This window comes from Ips typographus, linkage group LG9 (assembly GCF_016097725.1).
Source record: "Ips typographus isolate SLU linkage group LG9, UJ_Ityp_2.0, whole genome shotgun sequence".
Classification (NCBI taxonomy): domain Eukaryota; kingdom Metazoa; phylum Arthropoda; class Insecta; order Coleoptera; family Curculionidae; genus Ips; species Ips typographus.
The window spans coordinates 7,658,800-7,679,265 of record NC_138430.1 but is presented as its reverse complement, the minus strand read 5'-3'; the positions used below and the strand labels follow the sequence as shown (position 1 = coordinate 7,679,265).

General features: G+C 33.8%; 3 protein-coding genes and 2 long non-coding RNA genes across 5 annotated transcripts in view; 1 reads left to right on the top strand and 4 right to left on the bottom strand.

The window, feature by feature from the left end:
- Window positions 1-593, bottom strand: part of LOC145734306 (semaphorin-2A-like) — a 261,310-nt gene extending 260,717 nt beyond the window's left edge. The window contains 1 exon segment of the mRNA XM_081987598.1: window positions 257-593. The gene's annotated coding sequence lies outside the window, so the exon portion shown is untranslated.
- A 418-nt stretch (window positions 594-1,011) lies between these two features.
- LOC145734329 (uncharacterized) lies at window positions 1,012-1,853 on the bottom strand. The gene is made up of 2 exons (XR_014179406.1): window positions 1,259-1,853; window positions 1,012-1,207 (listed from the first exon to the last, which is right to left on the bottom strand). It is a non-coding gene; the product is annotated as an uncharacterized LOC145734329 (long non-coding RNA).
- A 3,145-nt stretch (window positions 1,854-4,998) lies between these two features.
- Window positions 4,999-15,208, bottom strand: LOC145734337 (uncharacterized). The gene is made up of 3 exons (XR_014179409.1): window positions 15,195-15,208; window positions 5,237-5,369; window positions 4,999-5,178 (listed from the first exon to the last, which is right to left on the bottom strand). It is a non-coding gene; the product is annotated as an uncharacterized LOC145734337 (long non-coding RNA).
- LOC145734334 (uncharacterized) lies at window positions 8,409-11,090 on the top strand. The gene is made up of 12 exons (XM_081987632.1): window positions 8,409-8,605; window positions 8,656-8,801; window positions 8,854-9,059; window positions 9,110-9,192; window positions 9,249-9,442; window positions 9,506-9,678; window positions 9,740-9,908; window positions 9,966-10,159; window positions 10,219-10,360; window positions 10,417-10,591; window positions 10,645-10,787; window positions 10,838-11,090. Exons 1-12 carry the CDS (start codon window positions 8,428-8,430, stop codon window positions 11,003-11,005), a joined length of 1,971 nt encoding a protein of 656 aa, XP_081843758.1. The 5' UTR covers window positions 8,409-8,427; the 3' UTR covers window positions 11,006-11,090.
- G9a (histone-lysine N-methyltransferase G9a) lies at window positions 15,046-20,447 on the bottom strand. Its single transcript, XM_081987631.1, has 13 exons — window positions 20,218-20,447; window positions 19,685-19,843; window positions 19,465-19,619; window positions 19,259-19,418; window positions 17,273-17,475; window positions 16,982-17,214; window positions 16,717-16,925; window positions 16,543-16,665; window positions 16,288-16,491; window positions 15,978-16,234; window positions 15,676-15,926; window positions 15,448-15,623; window positions 15,046-15,374 (listed from the first exon to the last, which is right to left on the bottom strand). Exons 2-13 carry the CDS (start codon window positions 19,780-19,782, stop codon window positions 15,251-15,253), a joined length of 2,193 nt encoding a protein of 730 aa, XP_081843757.1. The 5' UTR covers window positions 19,783-19,843; window positions 20,218-20,447; the 3' UTR covers window positions 15,046-15,250.
- Window positions 20,448-20,466: the final 19 nt, after the last annotated feature.

Here is a 20,466-nt window from a genome sequence, read left to right as displayed (position 1 = left end):
ATTTATGTAAAAATAGTTAACAAAGTAACTTTGTGTTTTAACCAGTGAGTTTTCAGGTTTTTTCATTTTTTTAGAGTTATTAGAAACGTCTCATTTTGTTTTAAAAACTATCCAATATTCAAATTTAATTAACATTCATTTTTTCAGCTAAATCGCAGTGTAAAAACCCAAACAATGTTGCTCAAAACTGGGTTTTTTAAGGGTCGTAAACGTAAATTAGTTTCAAATTATTTTTTAATAATTATTAAGAAAATACCTGAAGAAGGGAAGGCCTCAAACACCGTAAATATACTCCAAAACTAGGTGGCCAAACACCAACACTTAAACCACCCCCACATCGTGGCACATTGGTCCACTTAAAAAGGGAAAAAAATAAACCGGAAAAACGAAAATTGTTTTCGTCCGGCGAAAATACAAAAAAAGAAAACGAGCACCAACCGAACGGATCGAGTTTTCCCGGGTGGCTCGTAGATACGACGAGTGGCGTATTTCTCGCAGGTTGGCAGCACTGGCACTACTACTTCCAAAATTGCAGCACATTGGGGTAAATTTTACGGCACAAAACACGTGGCTGTTGCCCCTTTGCGCATGGAAAATGTCCGAAACGCCGCGAATTTCTACAGGGTGAGTAAAGTCAATATTACGGTATATTTGTTCTACACCGACTAAGTAAACTGATTCTTGTTTAGTGGGTGTAAAGTGTTGTTAGGTTGCCCAGAAGAGAAGTTTACTTGTCTTTCCCAAAAAAATACACATCAAATATGGTGTCAGAAATACTTTTTGATATCACAACTACCAGAAGTTCGGTTTCAATTTTTTTCTCTACACAACCAAACTTTACCACTCTTTTTTGGTTACATTCTACTAGAATATACTAGACTGGACTTTTTCAAAAAAAAGTTAGTATAACTTTTAAAAATTTTGGCAACAGCAATGTCATGCACGAATATGACACTTATATACCAAAATGTGACCTTTGTGTAAAGGGCAACAAACAAATATTCAGAAATATCAGATTTGTAAAAATATTTTAATCAACATATAAAAAAAATCACATTATTACACTCTTTTATGAAGAATGGAATATGTTAAGATAAGCAACACACCCTATTTCGTTCATGTAAACACAAGTTGGACAGCAATCACCAACATTCAGATCAGATTCTCTGAGTTTGTCTTCTGAAGTTATTCTGAGTCTTTCTGTTGGCTGAAAGTTACACGTTTTACATTTTCAACATTTTGCACAAATTTAACTTACTTTATAAGGAATCAATCCTTCTAACTCATATTCCTTCGTACTCAGAACACCAGCACTGCACTTTGTAATTACTAATAGCAGCATCAAAGTGAAACCAAACATTTTGTCTGTATTTACCTGCATACAATCTACAGATTTAGCGTGAAATAACCATAATCACTTTATCCCTTCAAATCACAGATTACACACACTTATCAGCAACTTTTTTAGTAATTAGTACCAACTTCAAGTACTGTTTATACTTGTAAAGTTGGCGTTATTTTGCTCTGGGAACTTATTTAGTTGACATGTTACACTGCTTATCGCAGTGATAAGACTTGCACTTGCCGTAAATAATCTACAAAAATACATTATTATCTGATATCGGTTTGTTTATTAATATAGTTTACAACACATGGGTGTGGAAATAAAAACCTTGGAATATTTGCGAAAAATTGGATTTGTACGGTTTCTAAACTTTAAATTCTTCTTTTCTGGAAATGTTGAGGGAAGTCTGATATCCAGATTCACTTCTTCACCCTCCACGACAAGATGGCCGTCCAAAATTGAATTACCTTGCAACAATAGAATTAGTCCAGCAAGGTAGAAAAGTAAAACAGGGGATTATAAAAAAGCATAACACAATTTGCCTAATTTATCCCGTAGTCCGTTGTATGAATAATGCAGCACGTTGTTCGCATTTAAATTGTATATATCCACCCGATTTTTAAAGGGAGTCGTCGGAAAAGCTATGCTAATTACCTCCCATAACAAAAACATCCCAATTTACATGTTGGAAAAGATTCTCTCGCTAATGTTCTCAACTGTATATCCTTTTAAATGTTGTTAGTTTGATTACAAAATGTAAAAACAGTGCTTAATTCCAATTTTACTTCCAGTTGAAATTTGTAGTAAACACCCTGTAACTCAGTTATTTTTGGGGTTAATCCACTGAAATTAACCGTCTTGAGGTCATCTTTCCAGTGGGGTTGAGCAAAATATTTTATCTAAAAACATTGTGTAGAGGGTGACCACCATACTTTTCTTGCACACCCTGTATACTGGAAGCAAAAACGGTCCTGCAAACTTACGGCGTTGAGTTTGTAGTTTTTTGAAACTTTCACAATTTTTGAGTTATTTAGGAAAAATTGGTTTGGTGCAATCAGATGAAATTATGTTGAATGATTGTGACAATCAGGAACAAAATCGCCTGTAAAACCCATTTGGAGTAAGAAAATGTTTTAAGCACATGTTTGCAATCTCCATTAAATTTCCTATTCAATAACCTGAAAAAACACTCCAAAAATTGGTATAGTCAGGGAGAAAAGTGGTGTCAACGTTTGAATTGCCAAAAAGACAGTTCAAAAAGACAGTCAGGGACAAAATTGCCTGTAAATCCCACTTGTAGTGAGAAAATGACAGTTCTAAGCACATTTTTGGAATCCCCATTAAATTTCCTATGCAATAACATGAAAAAACACTACAAAACTTAGTACAGTTAGAGAGAAAAGTGGTATCAAAATTAGAATTGCCAGAAAGACAGTCAGGTACAAAATCGCCTGTAAAACCCACTTGGAGTTAGAAAATGACTGTTTTAAGCACATTTTTGGAATCCCCATTAAATTTCCTATTCAATAACCTGAAAAAACACTACAAAAATTGGTATAGTCAGGGAGAAAAGTGGTGTCAACGTTTGAATTGCCAAAAAGACAGTTCAAAAAGACAGTCAGGGACAAAATTGCCTGTAAATCCCACTTGTAGTGAGAAAATTACAGTTTTAAGCACATTTTTGGAATCCCCATTAAATTTCCTATGCAATAACATGAAAAAACACTACAAAACTTAGTACAGTCAGAGAGAAAAGTGGTATCAAAATTAGAATTGCCAGAAAGACAGTCAGGTACAAAATCGCCTGTAAAACCCACTTGGAGTTAGAAAATGACTGTTTTAAGCACATTTTTGGAATCCCCATTAAATTTCCTATTCAATAACCTGAAAAAACACCCCAAAAGGTGGTATAGTCAGGGAGAAAAGTGGTGTCAACGTTTGATTTGCCAAAAAGACAGTTCAAAAAGACAGTCAGGGACAAAATTGCCTGTAAATCCCACTTGTAGTGAGAAAATGACAGTTCTAAGCACATTTTTGGAATCCCCATTAAATTTCCTATGCAATAACATGAAAAAACACTACAAAACTTAGTACAGTTAGAGAGAAAAGTGGTATCAAAATTAGAATTGCCAGAAAGACAGTCAGGTACAAAATCGCCTGTAAAACCCACTTGGAGTTAGAAAATGACTGTTTTAAGCACATTTTTGGAATCCCCATTAAATTTCCTATTCAATAACCTGAAAAAACACTACAAAAATTGGTATAGTCAGGGAGAAAAGTGGTGTCAACGTTTGAATTGCCAAAAAGACAGTTCAAAAAGACAGTCAGGGACAAAATTGCCTGTAAATCCCACTTGTAGTGAGAAAATTACAGTTTTAAGCACATTTTTGGAATCCCCATTAAATTTCCTATTCAATAACCTGAAAAAACACTACAAAAATTGGTATAGTCAGGGAGAAAAGTGGTGTCAACGTTTGATTTGCCAAAAAGACAGTTCAAAAAGACAGTCAGGGACAAAATTGCCTGTAAATCCCACTTGTAGTGAGAAAATTACAGTTCTAAGCATATTTTTGGAATCCCCATTAAATTTCCTATGCAATAAAATGAAAAAACACTACAAAACTTAGTACAGTCAGAGAGAAAAGTGGTATCAAAATTAGAATTGCCAGAAAGACAGTCAGGTACAAAATCGCCTGTAAAACCCACTTGGAGTTAGAAAATGACTGTTTTAAGCACATTTTTGGAATCCCCATTAAATTTCCTATTCAATAACCTGAAAAAACACTCCAAAAATTGGTATAGTCAGGGAGAAAAGTGGTGTCAAAATTAGAATTGCCAGAAAGACAGTCAGGTACAAAATCGCCTGTAAATCCCACTTGTAGTGAGAAAATGACAGTTTTCAGAGTCAGAAAATGATTGTTTTAAACACATTTTTGGAATCTTTATTACATTTCCTATTCAATAACCAGGAAAAACTACAAAGTTTAGTACAGAGAGAGAGAATAGTATTTGTAATTTACTGGTAATTTAGCAGTCAAATTTTCCTGGTTAAGTAAGACTTTATGAGGATGGATGTAGTGAAGGGTCTCCTGGATCTACACATCCCAACCCTGGAACGTAGAAGCATTCATAACAACATTTCAGGGACTCGCCTTCTAAATGAACACTGGATAACTAAAAATAAAAAAAAAGCAGTAAAAGAGCATAAAAATACAAAATTAATTTTTAAAACTAAAAAAAAGTAATAACAGGTATATCAGACAATATCCAGCTTTTCGTTCTAATCATCTTTCTGCTGTAATTAACTTACAAATCGAATTCAAGCTATTTAGCCAGTTGCTGAATGTACTAAAATACGTATATTTCGGCGTAAAATATCGATAATCCGACTCTGATACTTTATAAATCCGGGATTAAATTCGTAAGGATTAAGGACTGGGTAGGTTAATAAACAAAAATACGTTTTTGACTACGATCACGTAGGAATTCAATTTTGTTTTTTTTTTCAATTAATTTAGGTAGGAAAAATGCAAACTTGTTCTTGTGCTGTTTGGCGATTTTAGATAGAATTTTCTTTCCAGTTAAAACATTAATTAACAACTAATTTTAATACCAAAAATGTATCAAACTTTAATAAAAAAAAAATATTAAAATACAATGTACAACATTGGTTTTATTAAAAGTAAAACAACTGAGTCTACTTATGATTCTGGATGGAGGGATGGATCAGTTAAATCTAAACATCCGAATCCAGGTATAAAACAACAGTGTTCCCCACAATCGTAGCATTCGTAACAATCCTCTTCCTCTTCTTCTACAAGTAAACTGGATAACTGTGAAAATTAGAATTAAATTTGCTGTATTTTCAGCTAATAATTAAATTAGACTTACTTCGAGTTGGTTTGTGTCGTCACTTTCCCTCAAAACAGCTCCATAACTCAAATGAACCGAAACTGCAATCACAATCAACAAGAATACCCAAGTGCTCGTTCCAGCCATACTTGTACGTCTTTGAATGCACTAGCTGTAATAAACTAATAAGTCAAATTCAAGTCTTAATAATAATTATAGTAGCTGGAGATAATCCCACTCAGATACTTCATAAATCCAGGATTAAATTTGCAAGGATTAAGCTCGGAAACGAAGCATTAATGAACAAAAGACTGTTTTTACTATGACAACGTAAATCGTGTATGTTTAACCGATTTAGAGTGATTTCTTTCGGCCAAATTCAATGATTAATCAGTTTGACGTTTTGATCACTCAATAAAAATGTACAATTTACACTATAAAATGGGCACGTCATAATTCATAATCAAATACAAGCTAATCCGTACATTGAAAGCAAACAATCGTCCGCGAAAAACCGGTTCAATCAACGGATTAATACACTTTTTTCGCATAGGTCATTTATTACGTAGTCATGACCGGTTAGTAACGTCATAAAACCCAACGTAAGTTTAATGAAATTCTCGTATAAAGAGATTAGGGCCCTATATAAAACCATTATTATAACAACGAGCCATTTTAGATGAATAAAAAAGCGGAATGAGTTATAGTGGTTAATATTACGTTGTGTTTAAAAAAAAATTTATTTGTAGGGTTTTAATGAAGTTTTTGTTACTTTTCTTCAACCAAGTTTTTAGTAATCAATAAATCTCAGAAACTCTAAACCCTACTACTGGTACAACCCACTTGGAGTGTGAAAATGACTGTTTTAAGCACATTTTCACAATCCTCAAACACAGCAATCAAATGATCTCCATCAATCATAAATAACCTCAGTTTCTAGCTAGGGTAAATCAAATTTCCAGGGTAATTGAACTGGGATTGTACGAGCTAAACGAGCTTTTTCATATTTGGTGCAATTTTTCAAAGCTTCCAGACCTTGCATATGGCACTTTCTTGACTACTATTTCCCTATTTTTACGAACATTATTATAATACGGACAGATGACGGGGGCTGACATATTGAACCCGCCGTTGCGTGAAATAAGACCGCGAAAATCCCCACATCTTTTTCTGGGACAAATAGGGCTCCTGACAGAAAAGGATTTGCATAAAAATTGACCTTTGCATTAGCGATTTTTTTGCTTTTTTCACCCCAAAACCCTCATTTTTCAACGATTTTTGTGACACACTTGACAAACCCTAATGGAACGAAGTAATTAAGAAGAACAGAATAACACCAAATATAAAAGGATAAGTATCACCCCTTAAGGATACAGGGAACGACTGAAAATTCATAGAGTAGGTGTGAGCATTAAACACCACTCTTGTTCGTTGAATTCAGTCGACGTGTATAATGATTACTGTGAAACACGAAAGCTTCTTTGTCTCATTTTAAATGAAAATAATGGAATTACTTCACGAAACTTCTCTTTGTCTTTCCATGGGCGTGAAGTTTACCTTAATTATAAACTCCTAATTATAACCAAATTTGTCGTAGATTATTTAATCAGCACAGATTACACGGATGAACTAAAAATACAACATTCACAACCAATTATCATTAAGTCAGTTTAATTCCAATAATTTAATTATTTTTAGTTTTGAGGTGAAGTGGTTAAGAATTTTGTTATCATACCTTAATTAGGAAGTTAATAAGCTGCTAATCGTTCAACTAAATTGCAATTTATTATCTTTGAAATGACGCACATTACAAAAACGTTATTACACGAGAAAGTTTCATTTAAAAATTCCTGAATATCATTACAATTTCCTTACTGTTTGTTTTTGTCATCAAATTGCGCAATAATGTTGTATGGTTTTTAATATGTAAAATTTGCTTGGACACGATGTGCAAGAAATGTATGGTGTTTCACTATTTTTGTCACCCTGTAAGCAATTTTTAGGATGGAATTTTTTACTCTACACCATTGGAAAGAGGAGCTCAAAACGTATCTTATAAGGGGTTGAACCACCCTAAACTCCCAAAAGTAACCAACTAATTTCAACTGATTTGAAAATTTGTTGACTGATTGACTGTTTTTGGACACCCTGTACGCAATTTTTCAGATACAATTTTTTGCTTTACACCACTGGAAAGAAGACCTCAAAACGATTAATTGGAGTGGTTCAACCACCCTAAACTCCCAAAAGTAACCGAGTTACAGGATGCTCAAATTTCAACTGATTTGAAAATTTGTTGACTGATTGACTGTTTTTGGTCACCCTGTACGCAATTTTTCAGATACAATTTTTTGATTTACACCACTGGAAAGAAGACCTCAAAACGATTAAATGGAGTGGTTCAACCTCCCTGAACTGCCAAAAATAACCGAATTACAGGGTACTCAAATTTCAACTGATTTGAAAATTTGCTGCATACTCAGAAACGATGAAAGTTACGAAAAATTTGAAAAGAGCAAAACGTAAAAAACTATTAAACTCATCCCTGAAAGTTTCACAGTACATCAGTGCTCTTAGTATACAGGGGGTGCACAAAAAGGGTAGTGGTTCAGATTTTTGATTTTGCTTCAAAAATGATATCTTTGAAGCAAATTTACGCCCATCATTACTAAAAACTGTGTAAACAAAGTATTAATCTAGGTCAGTTTAAATTAGGCTCACACTGACAAGAGACAATCTAGCAAATGAAGAATTATTGCAGTATCCCAAAGGAACTTGCGTAAACTTAATCTCACTTTCGTAAATTAAAAGACAATCACACAGCAAAGTTTATGGAGAAAAAAGCTTTTCCAAATTAGATTGTGTTAGATTTTAATGACCTCTTTAAAAAACAAATACGTCAAAAAACACGACTATTAAATAATGTTTATACCTGAAAAATGTATGACAAATTCCCCTTTTTCAATTCTAACGAATCTCGTGACTAACGAGTAATTTGTTATAATTGTAGAGTGTTTTGAAACCATCATGGTAATTGCATTGTTATCGTTCACACAAGGGGAAATATCCCAAACACACAATGGAACCATATTCCAAATAAACTGAGTTTTTTCCTTTCAGTGTACCATCATTAAAATGTATTAAATAGCTATAGTACTTTCCATTTACTACAGCATTCATTAATTACGATTCGGTTAATTATAAAATGGGACAGAAAAACAAAATAAATAATGATTAACGCAAGTAAATTTGTCAATAGTGGTTCGGGAATTCAGATCATCTGCAGTTATAGAAATGTATCAGTGATCACCGTTGGAAAAATAATTTTTTCTGGCGCTTTAACAATGAGGCTTTTATATTTTTTGGTGGTTTTACTGGCAAAACACACTCAACAACATTCAAATAACTGTAAGTATCCCCATACATTACCACCATTAAATTTAAAAAAAATCTTTCAGTTACTGCATGTCCAAGTACTGAGGATTTTCCCGTTTTATTCAAAATCGATGATTACTACAACTGTCCAGAAGATCACATGTTTTGTACCACAAAACTCAAACTAGTACCACAAAACTATGAATCAAGTTATTGGAAACGAATTCAGGTATACCCACAGTACTAAATTATCGTAAATACCTAAATCAGTACTGAAGTAGAAATGGAGTTCATTCCCTTTCCACTACAACAGAACTCAAATACACAGAACATGGTGTATACCACCTGAATACCAAAAAGCATTGAAGTACTTTGTTACAAACCAAACCAAACTGGAATTAGCACAGTACAACCTTAGTACTGAAGTTAGTAGTACAAATTGTATGATAAGAAATGCAGACTCATCTGTTAACATTACCCCCAGTTTGTAAGTTGTTAAAATGTTTAATAATTGTTAATAACTCTTTTGCTTAAAAGTTTGATAATTGGAGCTAACTTTGCTTTGGTACTGCTAGCCACACTATACGATGCTTTTGTCGCAACTTCTCAACTAAACATTCGTGAGTGCATTATCCCCTAAATTTTGTTTGTTTTTACTGAATTTTTAATGTTTTAGTGGAAAAAGTGTTACTCTGCTTTTCGGTAATGAATTATAAAAGAATTGCCACAAAAATGTTAACCAATGATGACGCTAATAGACTGAAATGCATGCAAGGACTTAGAATGGTAGCTACTACCTGTGTAATTGTTGCCCATGGTTTACTCAATACAACACTGAAACCCATTAAAAATACTGAATTTGTGGAAGAAGTAAGACTGAAAGTCACTTAAGTTCTTCGAATGAATATTGTATTAACACCAAATATATTTCAGATATTTCAAACAAAAGTAATATACTACATATTAGCGTTATCTCTGGTTATCATACAACTGTTTTTCCTGATGTCCTCTTGGCTTTTGGTCTACCAAATATTGACGATACATCAAAAACAGGGTCAATTTACCATCCGACAAGCTGCTATAATATTTATCCATCGAATAGCTAGGTAATGTATACTAAAAACCAAACAAAATTGAGATGATGAGTCTATAGGAAATTTTTTTCAGGATTTGGCCTACTCTTGCCTGGATGTTATTTCTGACCTCAAACATATTTTACAAATACGCAAACGGACCTAGCGGCTTTGAGATATACAATGTGCTGTACAGATCCTGTCAAACCAGATTTTGGCCTACGTTCCTGTATGTAACTAATTTGTTCCCCAATTTTGACGTTGTAAGTTTCATCATTCGTCCCTAAACCATTTGAGTAATTGAGTAACTAATCTTTTAGTGTCATTTTGGAATGTGGTCTCTGACCCTTGACACTCAGTATTACGTTCTAACAATTCTGTTGCTCTATGTGTCCCTAAATTACAAGTTGGATCTTAAAAAGCTGGTTGGAGGTCTGATGGTTATCTGCTATTTGGTGAACATTGTTCAAATGTATATTAATAAAATCAGGTTGGAAGACTGGGTCAGTTTGAAGTGAGTACCCAGTACTGTAGTAAAATTTTTTACAAAAAAATAATCATTTGAATATGCAGAATGATTACAAATTTCAACAACTTCAATGAAGAACGGTTGTTTTATATTTACTTTGGATTCTGGGTGAACTACGGTTCCAGTCTTATGGGTGCCCTTTTTGGTTATATGGATTTCCATACCAGAAACTGTGAGAAACCTAAGGTAGCACCAAATATTTTCCTACATTTTAAATGCTCTAAAATATAAATTTTCCAAAGCCTTTTGAAAAGTACTATCCTATGATTTGTCTAACGACAATGATAAGCTCACTTGTCCTACCCAGCATAGAGCATGGAATTTTGACTAACGCCTTTCTAATACCAGCCGTTAAGGTGATTTTTAGCGCAGGGATTGGTCTTACCATTTATTCTTTGTCCCGGAATATAATCAAAGGTTCGTTGACAGTCAACTGCTAGAAAAAATGTTTTAAAATCCACTACCACCAGGTTTTACAAAATTCTTTCTGGAAAACAAGTTTTTCTCTGTATTGGGCAACTTTTGTTTTGGAGTTTACGTGACCCATTTTCATTGGGTTTTCTACAGAGGAACGCATTCCAGTACAGCTGTGGATTTAAGCGTCATAAAATTTGTAAGTAAACAGTTATGAAAAAGCTAGATAATTAATTTAATTATTTTTAGTTACGAACTTCTGTGGAAGATACTATAGTATGCTTTGTAATGGGCATATTGATTACTGTACTAATTACTTTGCCTAGTTTGTATATAGAAAAATTGATTTTACCCTCTGTGTGGAGTATAAAAGAGCCCAAAAATATCGACAAAAGTAATAAAATTAAAAGTAATTAATCTGCTGTACTACTAAAAAGGACAAAAGTAAGTGGTTTATTCAATAAATATGTTTTAACTCTGAAATAAACACCAGTTTACACTATATACATTGTTGTTAATATTCTAAAATTAAACTCTCTACAAAGCATATAAACACAAAGCGATCAGTTTTTGGTCTAGCGACTCCGCATTGATTTTTGTCAGTAATTACCCAAACATCCAATTTGTTGCTACTGTTTCGTACTCAATATTGAGCTAATAGCAAAGAAGCAATTATGGCAGAGTTTTCAAACTGCTCTATAGCATCTAATAAGATAACGAGAAGAATTATTAAAATATTGAAAAAGCAATTTCATGCACCAACTCTCTCAATAAGTACGCTCTGTGAGAACTACACCAAAATAAGGATTTCCATAAACTTTTTCCTACTTTGAGTTTATAAAGTTTGGTCTGAAATTAAAACTTTTTAATGCGTACTTTAGGAGTTTCGAACAGTTACGACGATTTGGTTGATTAATTGATTTTCCAGGCAAGGATTTCAGTTTGGATTAAAAATTAATTTCCATTTTTTTTCACACAAAGCGTATTAGGACTGCAGTACTTTATGGAAGACATTAATAAACGACAGTAACTGATAACGAAAATTTGGTGCCATAAAGATTAGATTATACAGACTGTCTAATTATCGTAATCATCACAATGTTTCAGCTGTATGTATCGATTTATGCATTCCTGATAATATTGTTTCATGTGGATGTAGTGATAATTACTAAAAAAGACTACGGACTAAAATCAGGCCTAAGAAAACAGAACTTTTCAATTTAAAAGCAAAAATTATAAAATAATCTTTGATAAATTGTTTATGCTCTTCTTCTTAAAGAAAAATTATCCAGGAAAGCACGAAGAAGATTTTCAATGGAGTATCAAAAGGTATGATTAAATGTGATATTGAGTGATGGTCAAAATGATTATAGTTATAACTTAAAGCAGGGGCTACAGTGACATTTAGAGGTCTATGGAATTTTCAAAATGCTCCTAGAAGCCTCTGTCAATTTAAAACAGTTTTGAGGAGATTTAAGACACTTGTAGAGGGCTCTCGCACCTTTTAGAAGGTTGTCAGTGAAATTTAGAAGTCTATGGAACTTTAAAAATGGCCCTAGACGCCTCTGGCAAATTTGAAACAGTTATGAAGACACTTGTAGAGGGCTCTGACACTTTTTAGAAATTTGTCAGTGACATTCAGAGATCTATAGAACTTTAAAAATGGTCTTATATGCCTCTGTCAATTTAAAACAGTTTTGAGGAGATTTAAGACACTTGTAAAGGGCTCTTGCACCTTTTAGAAGGTTGTCAGTGAAATTTAGAAGTCTATGGAACTTTAAAAATGCTCCTAGACGCCTCTGGCAATTTGAAACAGTTATGAAGACACTTGTAGAGGGCTCTGACACTTTTTAAAAATTTGTCAGTGACATTCAGAGATCTATGGAACTTTAAAAATGGTCCTATATGCTTCTGTCAATTTAAAACAGTTTTGAGGAGATTTAAGACACTTGTAAAGGGCTCTTGCACCTTTTAGAAGGTTGTCAGTGAAATTTAGAAGTCTATGGAACTTTAAAAATGGTCCTATATGCTTCTGTCAATTTGAAACAGTTGTGAGGAGATTTAAGACACTTGTAGAAGGCTCTCGCACCTTTTAGAAGGTTGTCAGTGAAATTTAGAAGTCTATGGAACTTTAAAAATGCTCCTAGACGCCTCTGGCAATTTGAAACAGTTATAAAGACATTTGTAGAGGGCTCTGACACTTTTTAGAAATTTGTCAGTGACATTCAGAGATCTATAGAACTTTAAAAATGGTCTTATATGCCTCTGTCAATTTAAAACAGTTTTGAGGAGATTTAAGACACTTGTAGAGGGCTCTCGCACCTTTTAGAAGGTTGTCAGTAAAATTTAGAAGTCTATGGAACTTTAAAAATGCTCCTAGAAGCCTCTGGCAATTTGAAACAGTTATGAAGACACTTGTAGAGGGCTCTGACAATTTTTAGAAATTTGTCAGTGACATTCAGAGAATTATAGAACTTTAAAAATGGTCCTATATGCCTCTGTCAATTTAAACCAGTTTTGAGGAGATTTAAGACACTTGTTAAGGGCTCTCGCATCTTTTAGAAGGTTGTCAGTGAAATTTAGAAGTCTATGGAACTTTAAAAATGGCCCTAGAAGCCTCTGGCAATTTGAAACAGTTATGAAGACACTTGTAGAGGGCTCTGACACTTTTTAGAAATTTGTCAGTGACATTCAGAGATCTATAAAACTTTAAAAATGGTCCTATATGCCTCTGTCAATTTAAAACAGTTTTGAGGAGATTTAAGACACTTGTAGAGGGCTCTCGCACCTTTTAGAAGGTTGTCAGTAAAATTTAGAAGTCTAGGGAACTTTAAAAATGCTCCTAGACGCCTCTGGCAATTTGAAACAGTTATGAAGACATTTGTAGAGGGCTCTGACACTTTTTAAAAATTTGTCAGTGACATTCAGAGATCTATGGAACTTTAAAAATGGTCCTATATGCCTCTGTCAATTTGAAACAGTTGTGAGGAGATTTAAGACACTTGTAGAAGGCTCTCGCACCTTTTAGAAGGTTGTCAGTGAAATTTAGAAGTCTATGGAACTTTAAAAATGCTCCTAGACGCCTCTGGCAATTTGAAACAGTTATAAAGACATTTGTAGAGGGCTCTGACACTTTTTAGAAATTTGTCAGTGACATTCAGAGAATTATAGAACTTTAAAAATGGTCCTATATGCCTCTGTCAATTTAAACCAGTTTTGAGGAGATTTAAGACACTTGTAGAGGGCTCTCGCACCTTTTAGAAGGTTGTCAGTGAAATTTAGAAGTCTATGGAACTTTAAAAATGGCCCTAGAAGCCTCTGGCAATTTGAAACAGTTATGAAGACACTTGTAGAGGGCTCTGACACTTTTTAGAAATTTGTCAGTGACATTCAGAGATCCATGGAACTTTAAAAATGGTCCTATATGCCTCTGTCAATTTAAAACAGTTTTGAGGAGGTTTGAGACACTTGTAGAGGGCTCCCGCACCTTTTAGAAGGTTGTCAGTGAGATTTAGAAGTCTATGGAACTTTAAAAATGCTCCTAGAAGCCTCTGGCAATTTGAAACAGTTATGAAGACACTTGTAGAGGGCTCTGACACTTTTTAGAAATTTGTCAGTGACATTCAGAGATCTATAGAACTTTAAAAATGGTCCTATATGCCTCTGTCAATTTAAAACAGTTTTGAGGAGATTTAAGACACTTGTAGAGGGCTCTCGCACCTTTTAGAAGGTTGTCAGTGAAATTTAGGTCTACGGAACTTTAAAAATGCTCCTAGACGCCTCTGGCAATTTGAAACAGTTATAAAGACATTTGTAGAGGGCTCTGACACTTTTTAGAAATTTGTCAGTGACATTCAGAGATCTATGGAACTTTACAAATGGTCCTATATGCCTCTGTCAATTTAAAACAGTTTTGAGGAGGTTTGAGACACTTGTAGAGGGCTCTCGCACCTTTTAGAAGGTTGTCAGTGAAATTTAGAAGTCTATGGAACTTTAAAAATGGCCCTAGAAGCCTCTGGCAATTTGAAACAGTTATGAAGACACTTGTAGAGGGCTCTGACACTTTTTAGAAATTTGTCAGTGACATTTAGAGATCTATGGAACTTAAAAAAAGTCACTTGTAAAGGGCTCCCGCACCTTTTAGAAGGTTGTCAGTGAAATTTAGAAGTCTATGGAACTTTAAAAATGCTCCTAGAAGCCTCTGGCAATTTAAAACAGTTATGGGAAAATGTAAGAGATTTGTAAGGGAGTCTGGCACTTTTTAGTAAGTTATCAGTAGCATTTAGAGGCCTTTGGAACTTTCACAATGGTCCTAGAAGCTTCTGCCAATTTAAAACAGTTATGAGAAAATTTAAAACACGTGTGGAGGAGCCTGGAACTTTTTAGAAGGTTGTAAGTAACATTTCAAACTTTTAAAATGGTCGTAGGTCCTATCTCTAAGTAGGCAGTTAGACACAAAGTCTCCAATAATTTTATTGACGCATTGAACTGATGGGTTTTGCCTGTTAAGGCATCATCAGACACAATTTTAAGTATTACTTAAAACAGGATAGTTTAACAACTGAACATTAATAAGTTATAAATGAACTGCATATTATTTTTTCACCTTCATGTACAGGAAATCCGAAATTGTGCCAGATGAGATGTTCGGTTAGAGCTGTCTCACGATTGTGAGGCATCTTTTTCCAATGCCTCTCCAACTGATTTTCCGGAATATTTACAGCATTCGGCACCACAAACACAACTGAATGACTTAATCGACCAAAATTTGTCGCCATAGTCAAAACTATAAAAAAAATACATGTAAATCAAATAAGTAACTAAGACATTGGACTGCTTTGTGAATGAAAAACAATTACCTTAACTCTTCATTAGGCAAAATATCCCTCTTGGCAAAAAATGCTATTCTGGGAAACCTCAGGTCGTGATGGTCGATAAAAACTTTAACAGGATGTAAATTAGGATGACAAGAATGATTGATAAATCTGGAAAAATTCCCGTAAAGCTTGGCATCAATGCAAAAAGAATCAAATTCCTGGAACAAAAAAAGTTTAACAATTATACAACACTAAAATCAGCACTAAAACCTTGTGGTCAAGATCGAATAAGTAGCTGTCGTCCTCTCTAAGTTCAGCCTCAGAATCAGTCAAAATCTCCCCAATATATTCGCACACAAAACTTCCAGTTGGAATAACATGGAGGGCCTTAATAGCCCAGCCTTTTGAAACTGTTTTAAATAGTTGAAATCTGTGAGTTAAAGGCTTTTGAACCAGTCGGTTTGAACACAAAATGGCGTTGCAGGAACACAGGTCGTTGCATTCAAAAATTGTGGGAGGATCTTAAAAAAAAAAACATTTTGAACAGGTTAAATTTTTGGTGTTACTTTTACCTTCAAAATTGAAGTCAGAAGGTAATTTTTCTTCATTGTAATGAGTTTGCTGGGATAATTTGACACACAAACAATCATTGGATCTACACCTGTCATTGCAATTACAACATTCAGTGGTATCAATTTTGGTTTTTACGTAAATATTATCTAAAGTTATGCAGTTCTTTTTTATATATTTATAATCTGTGGGTTCCTCGTCAGAATCTATGTTGTTGTAGCACTGAATTGGGTTTAGTTCTCTACCTTTTGATACGTCGCTGAAATAAACCAACAATGACTGAAACATTTTTTAGGAAACCAAAACACTAACTTGACTAGCAATCCTGAAACTCGTTTCCCATCAGTGAATGCAAGTTGAAGTTGGGCATTTAACATTAAAGGATTAAAGCACATGCCACTTTTAGAGGCGCAATCCAAAGGAGTTTCGTTGTTTTTATTAATAACGCTAAGGTCTGCTCCTCTAGAAATCAGCACTAGAACGCAATTATAATGATCTTCGCGGGAACTAATATGCCTGAAATTAACTAGTACTCCAAAATGTTTAAATTACAAAATATAAACCTACAAAGGAGTGTCACCGTGAACATTTAAAACATTAACATCACTTTCTAGATTCAGCAACAACTCTACAACTTCAGTGCTTCCTTTGAAAGCAGCCCAATGTAATGGAGCATTATGTTCCACATCACTGTAATGCTTTAGTGTTAGTGAAGCTGTTAAACATGCTTTTGTAACATACCGTATGGTAATATCAGCCTTCATAGAAACTAAATATTTAATAATTTCGCAATACCCATGCTCACACGCCCACACTAAAGGCGTCCACCCACCATCATCTTGTATGTTTACAAAGTTGGGGATAGTGAAACTAGAGTTTAATAAAATTTTGCAGGCTTCCAAGTTTCCAGACTTTGCAGCTACATGCAAGGAAGTCATTCCGTCAATACCCTGTATTTTTAAATTTAAAATTTGTTACATAGCTGAAATTATAGTCAAAGTGACACCTTTAAAGTTAGATCAGCGCCGGCTTGCACCAAATACTTGACCATATCATTTTTGTGCTCTAAAATAGCAATCATTAATGGGGTATGTTGGTCATCGTCAAGCAGGTCAAGTGGAACTTGACCGGTAACTAACAAATACAAAATGGTTGTATTTGCTTTTAACGCTGCCAGGTGAAGAAAGTTTCCATTGTTGTGTGTTTCTAAAGTGACATTTAAGTTGACATTCCCAAGTTCTACAATACCAGCAATTTAAACACTTTTCTAGAACGATTTTTATCAAGTATAACATACTCAAAATGGCGGTAACCTTTTCAGCATCACAACTCTGAATAGCATCGGCCAAATCCATCCTATTACACTGATCCAAGTGAACATTACGTTGCAGTTTTTCTAGTTGATCACTGGGTATTACAGGTGGTGATAATGGAAGTTGTTCTATGGTACTGTCCAAGCTTGATTCTAATATACTGTCAGTAGTAATTGTAGGTGTTGCACTGAAATATTCATTTGGATTCAATTACTATACAAATATTTGGTACTTAGGTTTTTTAGTTATTTTTAAAACCTGCGCTGGGGATGCGCTTTGGTTGTCACTTGTCTTGCAAAAAAAGAAAAGTTACAGTCACTTTACCAATTAATATTTTTTAAATTTTTCTAACATAGTAACTTGTGGTTTAGAGTAATATCTCTGGACGTTTTTGAGCGTTTCTTAATTAACTTCATGTGTCTGATGAAGAAATGTCGATTTACCCGAAAATAGATTTATATCTGTCATTCAAATACCGTTGATATTGAGTAGTTTTCAGGACAAGTATCATCTTTGAAGAGACCTTACAGAGTGTCCAGATACAATGATGAGTGAGAAGTCTGTCTTAGAATGACAGATCAAAGCTAAACGCCCATAAATCTCAATAATACACCAAATCGCATCAAAATCCATTGATTAGTTCGAAAATCGGCGAGGTTTTAAAAATAACCCAAGAAAATCGCTGTCTCAAAAAAACTATTCATCATAGTTAACTGAGACTCATTTAGTTAAAAAACTGTGGTCAAATATGTTATAAAAATGTAAATAAAACAAAAAATTTGCTTGTCCACTCTGTTTCCAGTTATGGGGTAACAAAATTAAACATAAATTGTAGCACATACAAAAAAATTGTTGACAACTACTTAACAATCATTCAATCTCACCTGAAAGACATACTTACCTAATAAGCAATAGAACACCCTAAAAGAACGTTTATAAGTTCGGTTAAACACCAACACAAGTCATAAAAGCAAAACTAATAAAATAAAACAATAAGGCAAATAATTAATAATTTATTTAGGTACATTATAGCAACAAGTAAATAATTGATGAAGCAAAACCAAATTACGTACAGAGCAATAAATATTCATTAAAAATAAATAACTTATTGCACAAAACTATCAAGGAACAACATAACAAATTAAAAAACTTTACAAACAATTAAAAAATAAATCAGTGTCAAAAACATAGGAATGTGTATCAAGTACATATTATATGTTATGAAAACTTTTGTCTCAATTATTATGAGCCCTAGAAAGGTAATTAACTTACTTACTGATAAGGTACTTGTACAGGAAGGAAAACTGGCGGTTTGGGTGTATGCATGGTAATAATAATATCAGTACTGGGAGATGGATCTCCACAATGGGGACAGAAGTCTTCTTGTCCAATGGACAGTTTGCAGTCTTTGTGAAAGTGGTGTTTTGAAGGGCATTCAGCAAAAGCACCCTAAAATAATGTATTTTGGCAGATTCAGAGCTTTCTGTAACTACAAGTAGTAACAAAATTTTGTTCACTTACCTGAGTACAAAACACCCCACAAGTTGGACAACAATTATGCCTAATCAGTCTATTTCTATGTACTTTGCAGAAAACTCCAAAAGGAACGCGATTAGACGGTCGAAACATTGGAACAGTGGTCACATCTACTAACCTAGTACATCCTATAAGTTGGTCAGTCATACCATCAATAGCTGTACAAAATTGTGAATCTATAACAGAACATTTCTGTTGTTTTGCTCACTAAACAAGTAACAATTTAATAACACCTGATTTACTTTCCATGTACAACTGCTTATCTTCAGTACATTTGCATAAATGTAGAACTAACTGCTCCTTACATCTAGTTGTATTTTTATTGTCACTAAACAGATGTAGTTACAGTAAATCCAAGAAAAACACATATGTAACATGTGACGCAACTTTCTTAAATTTAGCAAACATCAAAATATAAGTGTGGTGATACCTACCTTGTATGGGTGTCGGGAGATGATTCATTGTTACCCTCATCTGAGAACTCAGCCAAAACCTTTTTCTTTACAGCCATTCTAGGTGATGATCTTTTTACTCTCTTTAATGGACTATTTTTGAGAGACTTGGCTAAAGGTTCCCCTACAATTTCTCCTAATTCTTTTAAAAACCTCAGGTAAATTTCTAAATTTATAAGTAATATTACCTAATGGTTTTGGTTTGATACGTCTGGGCCTTTGTTTTGGCTGATCATCAACCCGCAATGATCTTTCTTTTCTGGCAATGGCACTTTGTAAAACTGATTTGTTTCTTGGCCTGTGTCTGGTTCTCATTGAAGGTTGATTTGGAAGTGATTTAGCACTGAAATATTTCTTCACAGCACCAAGAAAAACCATTGAATGGTCAATATCATTTCTAGCACTTACTGATTGGCTTCAGGTTTGCTATTTGGTTTATTGTCATTCTCACATTCAACAGTTTCACTTGGCTCCTGTCTTAGTTTTTCATTTTCTGTGGTACTCATTACAGGGAGATTTATTTGATACTGTCATGCAATCATTTTTATGTCACTGTAGGAAAACTAACTGAAATTAATGTTAGAGTTAAGTGAGCTCTGTAGTCTGTACAATTCCAATTTTTAATACTTAAAAGCAAATTTGTATCAGCTCAGATTTAGGGCAATAAACTATTAAGTGCACTTAGATTGTTTGTTTTAATGTTTTACTCAATTCTGTGTGCAGTTCTGTCTCATCTATATATTAAACAAAATTAGACAAAAAGTGTGTTAATACTGTTAGTCTAGTGTAATACATATTTTGCCACAACCTTGTAAATTAACAAGTTTGCTGTAAAATGTTGTCTACCCTATATGCACATGAAATCGAAATTGGATTTTTATCGCCAAACAAATAAACACCAAGAAGCCCCACCCTGAATATCCAATCTAAATCACACTTACCTATTGATGTTAGTTTATTTAGCCAGTTTCCTTGGAGTTTAGTAATCTGTTACCACATTACATAAATAATTGAAAAAATACCTCTAAACATTTGGATGTATTTACATAACCACAAAATCCTGAACAACTGCAATCAAGCCTTGTAACTTCTTAATAAGTTTCTTTTATAACTTTTTCTTTAAAGATTGTTGGAATTTAAGATAACTATTTATTTAAAAAAAAAAACAAATCAAATAGTGCAGTGACAAT

Coding starts and splice junctions, on each gene's coding strand:
- LOC145734334 (XM_081987632.1), top strand. CDS start 8,428: ATGATTAACGCAAGTAAATTTGTCAATAGTGGTTCGGGAATTCAGATC. Junction 9,443..9,505: donor ATACTGAATTTGTGGAAGAA/GTAAGACTGAAA, acceptor AATATATTTCAG/ATATTTCAAACAAAAGTAAT. Junction 10,592..10,644: donor GTCCCGGAATATAATCAAAG/GTTCGTTGACAG, acceptor CACTACCACCAG/GTTTTACAAAATTCTTTCTG.
- G9a (XM_081987631.1), bottom strand. CDS start 19,782: ATGAGTACCACAGAAAATGAAAAACTAAGACAGGAGCCAAGTGAAACT. Junction 17,476..19,258: donor TCTCCCGACACCCATACAAG/GTAGGTATCACC, acceptor TGAATATTTCAG/TGCAACACCTACAATTACTA. Junction 15,375..15,447: donor TTGCCTAATGAAGAGTTAAG/GTAATTGTTTTT, acceptor TTTTTTTTATAG/TTTTGACTATGGCGACAAAT.